The following is a 12,068-nucleotide window of genomic DNA, read 5'->3' as shown; positions in this document are numbered from 1 at the left end:
TACCTCCAGCTCACTGCCACCCTCACTCCTTATACATTTCATCACCTTATTCCTATATTTACTTTCAACATTCTCCTCACACCTACCCTCCCAAACTTTGTCACTAATTGCTGTAGGCCCTCCTCTGATCCAGCCACAAGCAGTGTTATCAGCAAACAACAACTGTCTAGCCTCCCACTTCCCTCCACACTTAGTAACCATCTGTAGTCCCTTGCCTATCACCTTTACATCCAAATATGTAGATGATACTGTGATGTGTGGAGGGAAGTGTAGAGAGGGTGGGTTAGGGAGTGGTTATGTGTGAATGATATTTTGATGCAGCCAGCAGCCCAAAGGGATTTCTCCCCATGTTCAATGTTTCTGCATGACGGGAAAGAAAGTGGGGATTAGCTGATTCAATGAAGCAGCCTTGCTGTGGATGTGCTTTGTCTTGTTACATTGCTTCCTACCCAGGGCAATGGGTGAGGTGCAGGGATAACCAGTCATCCATGAGGAGCCAAGATAAGAATACCACCCATCCATGTACATGTTGAACAACAATGGTGACATTACACAACCCCAGTGTAACCTTACCTTCTCAGACCAGTTACCATTTCCAGTTCTAACACAAGCTCTACTAACTGGGGGGAGGGGGGGGATCAGTCAATCCAATCCTCTTTAGTTAACATCCACCTATATCCCTTTCCAATTACATTCAACAGGCTTCCTCTAAAACTACTACAATCAAATTTGTCTCCTTTTCCATTAAGTGGAACTATACAAGCATTCCTTCAGTGCTTCAGGAAATTCCATCCCTTAAGCTCACATTAAACAACCTCACTAGCCAATCCCCTATAAAAGTTCCTCCTTTTGTGTAACAGTCTGCATGACACCCATCCAACCTAGATACCTTGCCAGTTTTCACTACTTTCAATGTTTTTTGTATCCATAGCACTGTCAGAATAAGGACAACAAATAAGATTTATTTACTAGCTAAGAATTTATTATTTCATTCTGCAGACCTTAGGTGTGAAAGAGCTATTATTTTTTATGTTTAATAATAAGGGGTGGTGGATGGTAGTGGAGTGTGTGGGGATAAAATGAGTGGGAGTGGATTTATGTCTTTGACTTTGGCTACTCTCTTGTAAGGGGGGAAAAGCCCTTGGTATATGTATGTATGTGTGTTTAATTTCTTGCATTGAATTACAGGTCCAGGTCACGTTCCAGAGATAGGGACCGAAGACGGTATGATCGTAATGTAGAAAGAAAGAGACCAATTGATATAAGGAAAGGTAAGATTGTTATTATTATTATTTATGGACATGTATATTCATCTCGCTTCCACCCTTGTACATTTCATGTATATTCATCTCGCTTCCACCCGTGTACATTTCATCACCATAACTTTTGCCCACATATACTTTTAACTTTCTCCTCACACCATCATACAGGAGGAGCAAAGATGAGAGGGAGGGAGGGGTGGTGGATGGGAGTGGAATGGGTGGGAGTGAAATTATGCCTTTTCATTTTAGCTGCAGGGGAGTGGAATATATAGGAAATGGAATGGGTGAGTGTTTTCTATGATTTTTTCTTTTTGGCTACCCCCTGTGTAAGGGGGAAAAAGACTGGTATATGTATGTATTTTAGCTGCCTCCATGGTAAGGGGGAATGAGCCCTTGCTATATGTATATATATTCATCTGACACCTCCCCCCCCCCCCTTCATTTGTTGCTTTGTGTTGAATCTGGTTTGATTTTGATGGTTTTGGATATTAAGTGATGTTGAAATTTATTTAGAAGCCTTTTGGTGGTTACTTCTTTATGTGTGGTATAGGCCTGGAGGCTTGGGAATTATTCTATGTCTACTCAATTGTGGCCACAATTTTCATTAACTACTTCATCTTCTTCCTTTTCTTCTTCTTCTTCTTATTATTATTATTCTTACCCAGTGAAATACTAGAAAAGATGAAAATACCAACTGAAAATATTGTGTGTTTTGACTTGGCCAACCCCCCATACAAGGGAGGAAGGTCTTTTGGTATGTACTTACATATATAATGTATAACTTCAAGTTTTATGTAAACATAGCTTCTCCACCCGCAGATGCTCAGCAGAAGTTAGCAGCATTGAAGGCAGCCAACCCGAACTTCAATGCTGCAGATTTGTTGAAACAGAGCTTGGAGGCACAAGTAGCAGAGGTGCAGAAGCAGACTGGAATCAGCCTTCCCACTTATTATAATCCAGCTGCTATGAATCCTCTCAAGTTTGCAGAACAGGAGCGGAAGAGGAAACTACTCTGGGGCAATAAGGTATGTATCAAAACAGAGAGATTTAAAAAAGACAATAAGAAAAAGAAAACAACAATATGAACTTATAATCCAGCTGCTATGAATCCTTTCAAGTTTGCAGAACAGGAGCAGAAGAGGAAACTACTCTGGGGCAATAAGGTATGTATCAATACAGAGAGATTTAAAAAAGACAATAAGAAAAAGAAAATGACAATACGAAATGAACATCGCTGAGAAATCCAAAGAGAATCCGAAAGAATTCTATAGTTACATTAGAGATAAAAAGGTTGTTAGAAATCACATTGGTCCACTATTATCTGATGACGGTCAACTTGAATATTCAAATGAAGGAATGTGTAATATCTTAAACAATTATTTTAGCTTGGTATTCGTAAACGAAACACCTCAAAGTGAATTCCAAACTGAAACCTGTGAAAAGTCTTGGGTAAACTTACTACGGTAAATATAACAAAAGAAAAAATTAAAAGGTGTATAGACAAACTCAAAGTTAATAAAACATCAGGGCCTGACGGTTGGCATCCAAGAATCTTAAAGGAAATGAAAAATGAGATTGTTGTTCCATTAGAAATTATTTTCAAGAAATCCATCATATCCGGAGATGTCCCAAGAGAATGGAAGCTAGCTAACGTTACTCCCATATTCAAAAAAGGTGACAAAAAGAAACCAAATAACTATAGGCCTATAAGTTTGACTTCAATCGTAGGAAAAATAATGGAAACTATCATCAGAGATGCTATCGAACATCATTTAGAAAGTAACCGTTGTGCAATCTTTTGATTTCAAAAGTCCATCACTCATTAACAAGCTATATAAATCGTTAGTTCGTCCAGATTTGGAATATGCTGTTTCCGTATGGTCACCGAATCTCATTAAAGACATTGACAGACTGGAAAAAGTACAACGGTGAGCCACAAAACTGATTCCAAATATCAAAAATAAATCATACGAATATCGACTAAAACACATGAATCTGTTTTCCCTAAAAAAGCGTAGACTCAGAGGTGACTTGATACAGGTCTTTAAGATTCTAAAGGGAATTGACAACATCAAAAGTGACCAAATCTTCACATTGAATGAGAATCAGACAAGAAACAATGGTCTCAAACTGTCCGGAAATAGATTCAATTTGGAAGTAGGTAGAAACAACTTTGCCAACCGTGTAGTGAATGAATGGAATAAACTTCCTGCACAGTTAGTGCAATGTAGTTCAGTTCGAAGCTTTAAGAATAATTTAGATAAATACCTAAGTAAGATGCTGTAATGATTATAATTTATTCTATATTATTTGTTTTTGTTTTGTTATCATTTGTCTGTCTGATTTTCATTTATTATTAGTTATACCCTGTGTGTCAATTTATTATTATTTACTATTTACCTGTTTCTTTATTATTTAACTATACCTATGCATTTATTTATGTATTTTATTTGTTATTTACATTATTATATTTTTTATTTATTGTTTTATTATTAATATGATTTTTTTTCGCACCCGACCTGTATATGGACCAAAAGGTCTCCTGTCGGCATGCTCCGCCTTTGTAATCCTTTGTAATTAAAATGTACAAAGGCCTAAAGAGGGTTCCAGGGGAGTGTGGTGGTAGTATTCTTGTATTGAGTTACTTATGACACAGTTATATGCAGTTACCACATGGGACTGTGGACCATAGCCACATATCATTCTTTGTATTTGAGAAAACACTTCACTATGTAGAGTGATGATGACCCTCATTCCTGAGGAGCTAAGAGGGAAACAAGGGTAGTAGATGAGAGTGCATGCCTTTGAATTCTCCCCCCTTATATTTGGCTACCTCTGTTATAAAAGGGAAGAAGCCTTTGATATATAAATAGAGAACATTTATGATGACATAAACAGGAAGGCATTGATGGAGGTATTGCAGATATATTGGATAGGGGAAGAGATGTCAAGGGCAGTCCAAAGTTTTTGCAGTGATAGGTACCTGCATGTGGTTTTCCTGCAAGATGGACAGCAAATCTGCCCATTTTCACAATCCTTCCCCTGACCTCTATTAACCTCTTCAGTACGGGCCTTAAATCTTGCGGGCAGCAGCCAATGCCAGCCATACGACATGTCGTAATAATACTCACATCATAAAATATAGTCACCGCTTATATCAATCGTTCTCTCTTTCACCCGTGACTTTTGAAAACCATAGAGAATGTGATTAAGGGCAGATTAGGGAGAATGTAAAAATGCAGGGGCAACTACAATAAATATAATCAAGACGCCGATATGGTAGCCTCGCATATCCATTTGCTCCTCATGCCGCCTACGTATGCGGCACCGTATGGAAGGGGTTAAGAGGTGCAACCATGAGGGCCTGGCACTCTATCTCTAGACTGGGCCCAAGATCTCTCTTTATCAACTTCATCTGTATTTCTTACTTTTTCACACATGGAGATCAGTCAACCAGTACTACTCTCCTTTTTTTGTACTACTTTGAGTCAGTGACATAGAAACAGTCCCACGAACAAAAACTTAACTGATGAAATAGAAAACCTGAAAAGACAGTTAAAAGAAGTAAAGGTGGAGAATGAGGAATTGAAGAGGAATAGTAAAGAAAACAGAGAGGGATGGAAGTCGATAAAAGAAAACAGTAAAGTTGCATTTACTGATATAATTAAACAGCAAATGAGAGAACAAACTGAAGACTCAGTTATTAAAGTGATGAGACAGAAGGAGAATATAGTAAGAGACTTAGCTGACAAAAAGAAATGTATAATTATATTAGGAATGGAAGAGAAACATAACCCAGATAGAACCTCAAGAACCAATGAGGAAAATGAAAAAGTAAGCAGTTTACTAAAACTAGTTCAGGAAGATGAACCAGAAATTCTGAAGGAAATTGAGGAAAAATTCAGGCTCGGAAAGTATAGTACAGATAAGACCCGACCAATTAAGATTAAATTCAGGTCACAAACGACGGCAGAGAATATCTTATCCAAAACAGGGAAACTAGCAACAAGTGAACAATATAAAAAGGTATGGATAAAAAGGGAAATGAATAAAGAGGAAAGAGAGGAAGAAAAGCAGAAAAGACTTGAAGCTAAGAAAAAAAACGAGAGCAGAACAGAGTCAGAGAAAGAGAGATTCTATTGGAGAGTAGTGAATATGAAACTAAGGCAGTTCGACATACAAGAGAAAAACAAAAGGGAAACAGAGAACACAATGGAAGTGACAGAAAACTAAGAGTGTCTTACACAAATATAGATGGATTAATAACAGGATTGAATGAGCTGAATGATTATTTGAAAGAAAAAGAACCGGACATAATGGGAATTGTAGAAACTAAATTAAAAGGCCCACTACTACCCAACAGTGTAGGACATGATGCATATAACTATTGGATTAAAAACAGAGAGAAAAAGCAAGGGGGTGGAGTTATGTTCCTGACTAAGAAGGATATAAACGTGAAGGGTGTCATATATGGAAAGAATACAGTAGAGATGATTATGATAGAAGTGGAAGACAGAGATAAGAAGAGCAGAAAATTTGTGATAAATTGTGCCTCCGAAAACAGCCTCATGGGAGGAGAGTGAACATAAAAGTATGTTAGAGGACACAAAGATAACATTAAATAAAATAATGGAAGATGGAGGAAGAATAGTTATAATGGGCGACTTTAATTGCAAAGAAATCTGCTGGGAAGAAATGACAGTAAAGGGTGGAGACGGCTCATGGGGAAACGCTCTACTTGAGATGATTACTGACCATACAATGACACAATGGATACAGGAGAACACCAGGTATAGAAATGAAGAAGAACCATCGAGACTAGACTTAATAATTACATCTGAACCTAGAATAGTGGACAAGATTGAATATAAAACACTAATAAGTAAAAGTGACCACATATTGATTGAACTGGAACTTAATGAAGAAAAATATATGAAAAGAAATGAGCAATATAGAAAAGGAAGAATGATGTATGAAAAAACAAACTTTGATAAAATAAGAGAATTCTTTCAACAAGAAAACTGGGAAGAAATATACAAAGAAGAAACAACAGTGGAAGAGAAATGGAATATTTTGACAAAAATTTACAAAAAAGGAGTGGAAAAGTATGTCCCAAGACAAAAACAAGAAAAAGAATATGTAAAATGTTGGTACAACAAAAGTTGTAGGGAGTTAAAAGACAAAAGAGACAAAGCCTGGACCAGATGGAAAAAAGACAGAAGACCTGAAAAATGGAAAATATATACCGGTTATAGAAATGAATATGTACAAACGTGCAGAGAGGAAAAGAGAAAATATGAAAAAGATGTCATAGAAAAGTGTAAAGAGCAACCAAAACTATTCTACAGATATGTAAACAATAAACTGAAAAACAAACAAGACTTGGAGAAATTAAGACAAGAGGGAGTTGAATACACTGAGGAAATAGAAATGGCGGAAATTATGAACAAACATTTTAAATCAGTGTTTACAAGGGAGAACATACAACCTGAAGAGATTGAATGGAAAGAGAAAGTCCCCCCTATGGAAGAAATAGAAGTAACAAAGAATGAAATATTGACACACTTGAGTAATCTTGATGTCAGAAAATTGCATGGACCAGATGATATAGCAAACTGGATTCTGAAAGAATGCAGGAATGAACTGGCAGACAAAATACATAGCATACTAAACAGCTCCTTGAAAGAAGGAAAAGTTCCAGAAGATTGGAAAAAAGCAAATATAGTACCTATATATAAAGGAGGAAATAAAGAAGAACCTACAAACTATAGACCAGTCTCTCTAACAAGTACAATAGCAAAAATTTGTGAAAGAATTATCAAAAGTAGATGGGTAAAATATTTAGAAAAAACAAAGTGTTAAATCCAAGGCAATTTGGATTCAGACAAGGACGATCATGCGTCACCAATTTAATATGTTTCTATTCAAAGCTAATAGATATAATACAAGGAAGAGATGGATGGGCGGACTGTGCATTTCTAGACCTAAAGAAAGCTTTTGACAAAGTACCACAAGAAGTTGCTTAAGAAATTAGAAACTGAAGGAGGAATACAGGGAAAACTACTAAATTGGATGGAAGACTTTTTGCAAGAAAGAAAAATGAGAGTAGTGATAAGAAACCAGCACTCAAAATGGGATGAAGTAATAAGCGGTGTTCCGCAAGGAACAGTTCTGGCCCCAATAATGTTTGCTATATATATTAATGATATGGATGAAGGAATAGAAAGCTATATGAACTTCTTTGCAGATGATGCAAAACTACTGAAAAGAGTGAAAACTGAAGAAGATTGTGAATCACTACAGAGAGATCTAAATATAGTACAGGAATGGAGTAGGAAGTGGGAGATGGAGTTCAATACAAAAAAGTGTAGTATAATGGAATTTGGAAAAAGCAAAAACAGAATAACAGGAGCATATAAATTGGGAGAAGAAGGAATAAAAAAAGTAGAAAATGAGAAGGACCTGGGAGTCATTGTTATGAATAATATGTCACCTGAGAAACATATAAATAAGATTTTTGGAGAAACTTATAATTTAATAAGAACAATCAAAGTTGCATTTACATACCTGGATGAAGAAATGGTGAAGAAAATCCTAATCACCCTGATAAGACCAAGATTGGAATATGCAGCAACGATATGGTCACCAAATACAAAAAAATGTATAAAAAAAACTTGAAAGAATACAAAGAGCAATTACAAAACTGGCACCAACACTCTCAAAACTATCATATGAAGAGAGACTAGAAAAACTTGAACTACAGACACTAGAGCAAAGAAGAGAGAGAGGAGATTTGATAGCTATTTACAGAATCATGAAAGGCATAGAAATTACTGACAGAGAGAATCTGATAAAATGGGATGACAGAAATACAAGAGGACACGGAAAGAAATTAAAAAAAAGACAGCTATAGAAGAGACTTGAAAAAGAACAGCTTTCCTCACAGAGTAATAAACAGTTGGAACAAGTTAGATGAGAAAGTGGTGTGTGCAAAAATAGTACATGAATTTAAAAATAGTTTAGATAAAATGAGATATGAAGACGGGACCCCATGAGCTTAGCTCCCCTTCCCGTAAAATACAACTAGGTAAATACTAGGTAAATACACTGATCAGACAACTGTCCAAAGTCCCAGAGAGATCAGTGGGAGCTTTCAAAGACTGTTGCCAGCCACTGTGGGGAAGTGGATTGTCCACTACATGAAACTCAAGGCAATGATTGATTGAGTGGAACTCACATTAGGGTTGGGAATGGTGAGAAAGTTGTTTGAGGTTAAGGTGGTCATGTGCCAGGGTCATGTTGCCATGGCTGTTTAATGTGTATATGAATGGGGTGGTACACAAGGTACATGCAAGGTTGATGGGAGAAAGGATTGGTGAAAGTTAGAGGCTGGAAGAAAATGAGAGGTGTGCCAATTGCTGTATATTGATGACACTGCTTGTGGCTGGGTCAGAGAAAGATCTGAGGCCGTTGGTGACAGATTTTGGGAAGTTATACAATAGGAGGAAGTTGAAAGCTATTACCCTCCTGGATGAGAGCTCAGAGCTCGTATATAGCCAGATCTATGGGCTATGTCCTTACACACATGCACTGCCAACTCATTTCCCACCAGAGTTGGAGTGCTGGCTCCCAGTACAGCAATGCTGAAATTTTTCTGGGGTGGGCGGGACTCGAACATGGGTCACTAATTAGCAGTCAATAGTGGTACCACAATGTGTGGGGGTGGATGTTTGAACTCCAGGGTGAAAGGAAAGGAATGTAGGGAGTAATTTTTGTCAGAATACCTACTAGAGCTAGTGTCATTTTCCACCTTTTGATGGAAAGTGCTTTGTAAATTATTACAAGATAAATCCAGTCTTGTCTTCATCAACCTTAGAAGCTTTGTGTCATGTGTTTATTTTTTTATGCCCACATGCTCATGGTACCTCCCATCTTTCCTCTCATCTCTCATCCATGAGATTATAACCACATATTTTTGTATCAGTTTTGTTGTTATGTTTACTGTCTTAAAGTATTACTTATTTTTCTGTCAGAGCAAACCGACTCCAGGGGTTGTCGCCACACTAGGAAGCCAAATACCAGCAGCTGCAGCAGGTACTAGCCAGTCCCAAATAGCACCTGGAGGAACTAACAAATCTATTTGGGAAGCTACCACTTTCTCCAATGATAGGGATGGCAAAATGGCTGAAAAATTCAAAAGACTCATGGGTGTCAGAAATGCAACCAACAATGGTAAGGATTGGCAGATTTTGAATATAAGAATAGCTACCTAGTAAGAGAAAAATTAGAAAAATAAATCTGTAATACTGTATTACCTAACATGTACATGCACACACATATTTCTCCTCCTTTCTTTTTCCTTTCTTTCTTGATACTGTAAATGTTATGACAAAAAAAAAAAAAAAAAAAAAAAAACGGGCACCCTTCTCATCTCTGCACTGAAAGGATGAAGTCATCCTATCCCTACCATACTCATTTGTAACAACCTTAACTCTCCTCACCCGTCACATTTAGCATAATAGTTTGGATAAGCGCGAGTTTACTGTAGATAGAGGGATTAAGTACTAATACATTTACTCTTTCACAACAGAATCTGACAAAAGCAAGGAGTTACCTGACCAGTTGAACCAGCAAGAATCGCTGTTCATGAACATGGAGCGGCAGTATGAAATGGCTCGATTGGCAACACACACACACAAGGGATTTGGCCTTGGGTTTACTAGTCAGTCCTTTGTGCCCAAGTGAAATGTGATTAAAAGTGAGAGGAATCATTAGAGAACCTTAGGAAAATGGAGCTGTTTCCTCATCTGCCCTTTCAGCCCAATGGACTTCAGACATCAAGGAATGAAATGACAGGAAGAGGAAGAGAATAAAGGTGTATAGATGCACATCTGTGACCCTGATGAAAACATAATAAAATATTGCTGTTAGAGTGCAAGAGATTATGATTGTGCAAGTTCCTAGATGACTTTTCCTTTCCAAGTGAAGCATTTCCTTGTGCTTGTTAGGAAAGGATGGGATGTTCCGGAGACAGGCACTTGCTCTGCCAGGGATTGTACATGTTCTGTTTATTTCTATTTGTAGGTCACCAGTCATTTACTGATGTGCCCAAATACTGTTTGGGTTTTAGTCTCAGCTGCTCATTACAAGATGATTATCATTATTTATTTTTTTGTTATTGTTAATAGACAAATATTTCTTCCTCCTCTCTCTATTCTCACTCTCTCTTCTCACTCACTCTTCTCTTCTCTATTCTCACCCTCTCCTCTCACTGTCTCTTTCACACTTTCTCTCCTCTCCTCTCACTCTCTCCCTCCCCCTCCCCCTCCCTCCACTGGACTGCATATTAGATGTGTTAGTTTGTGCAAGTTGAAGAAGAATGACCAAGATTGTTAAACTCGGAGTGACTGGCAAGTATTTGTCTAAAGGGACCCACCAACCATGTATACAGGTTTATTTCATGGAATAAAACCAAAGGTAACATTTTTAAGATGATTATATCTGCTAATTTGGTGTAACAGAGCTGACCTGAGATTTATTGTTAAGATTATCAGTAAAATCGTTGTGAGTTGGACAGCTGGCCTTTACATAGTGACTAAGGCATGTTTCTGTTGTGCTTGTGTGGAGCTTACAGTGGAAACAGTTAAAAGATAAAACAAAAATGATTGGTAATGAATACTTTGTGGAAGGAGGGAGGACCATGAGGTGGCCAACAAGGTAAATGAAGGAACTGTAGTTGTAAATATGAGTGCAGTTAGATAAAACTGACCACATTGTCTATGCATTGTTTGTTGAAGCACTGTTAGTCAGTGTGTTCTTTTACAAGCTGTACACTAGTATAGTTATTCAAAAGGACTTTGTGGTAACCCAGTCAAGCATTGGACCACAGTACGTAATTCTCCCAAGAAAGTTCCTTCATCGTGAATTGTAAATTTGAAAAGCCTCTCTGTGCAACGCTAAAAGTTGTGAAGGCATACAAGAATACATTGAAATGAAGCATGCATGTACAGTGTGGGGGGATATTATTATTATTATTTTTTGTTATTTATTTAATTTATTTTTTCCCAGATATTTTGGTATAACGTCACTCGGTACAGTAGAGTCAACAGTTGTGTTTCATATTTGCATATTTGAATATATATATATTTGATGTATTTTTCATCTGTACTTTTCCAGTACTGTCTAATACCCAGAAGTACCAGTATGCAGTCAAAATTAGTCCAATTTTAGACTGATACTGGTTGAATAAGTTTGTTCATATTTGCCATAAAATTGCTGCTTCTTGCCTTTTATATGCTGAATACCATTCATTTTACTCTGTAGACTGTATTCACACCAATACTTTTCCAGTCATTTGTGTTTCCCATGGCTTTAATTATGAACATGTCTTTCAGTCTGAAAGTCCTTGCAGGCGTTCTTCCGAATTGGTTGCAGGGCAAGTGGTTCATCACCAAGATTTTATTACATTAGTCTTATACCCAAGCTCATATTCTCCAGACCCAGCATAGTTGGTCATTCAGTTTATGTAGTGATCAGTCCTGATATTGATCACGTTGAGTGCAGTACAGAAAAATATACCTTAGGATCAGAATTTGATTTTTAGTTTGGAATAACAAGACAGTGTATGTCAAAAATCCTATGAAATCCTATACAAATTGATTGAAAGCAGAAACATGGCAAGAGAAAAGCCAACTGATTGCATCAATTGTGCATGCACACACAAATACACATGACTCAATGGTGCAGTGGTAACATTTGCGGCCACCCCTACAGCGGTCCGGGTTCAAATCTTGCCCAGGCCTGAAA

The 12,068-nt window shown here is 37.3% G+C and overlaps 1 protein-coding gene across 6 annotated transcripts in view; it reads left to right on the top strand.

The window, feature by feature from the left end:
- LOC143018193 (uncharacterized) overlaps nucleotides 1-11,853 on the top strand; it is a 45,642-nt gene extending 33,789 nt beyond the window's left edge. For 3 of the 6 annotated variants that reach the window (XM_076173385.1, XM_076173381.1, XM_076173386.1), the window contains 5 exons: nucleotides 1,189-1,271; nucleotides 2,067-2,287; nucleotides 2,381-2,425; nucleotides 9,296-9,494; nucleotides 9,853-11,853. In XM_076173385.1, coding sequence (XP_076029500.1) covers nucleotides 1,189-1,271; nucleotides 2,067-2,287; nucleotides 2,381-2,425; nucleotides 9,296-9,494; nucleotides 9,853-10,007 — 703 coding nt within the window. In that variant the 3' untranslated portion in view covers nucleotides 10,008-11,853. The remainder of the gene's footprint in view (nucleotides 1-1,188; nucleotides 1,272-2,066; nucleotides 2,288-2,380; nucleotides 2,426-9,295; nucleotides 9,495-9,852) is intronic. The other 3 variants (XM_076173382.1, XM_076173383.1, XM_076173384.1) reach the window with 3 other exon arrangements.
- The last annotated feature ends 215 nt before the right edge of the window (nucleotides 11,854-12,068 follow it).

Source organism: Oratosquilla oratoria, chromosome 34, assembly GCF_046742065.1.
Source record: "Oratosquilla oratoria isolate Oo_2021 chromosome 34, ASM4674206v1, whole genome shotgun sequence".
In the NCBI taxonomy this organism is placed as follows: Eukaryota; Metazoa; Arthropoda; class Malacostraca; order Stomatopoda; family Squillidae; genus Oratosquilla; species Oratosquilla oratoria.
This window is presented reverse-complemented; position numbering and strand designations above follow the sequence as displayed.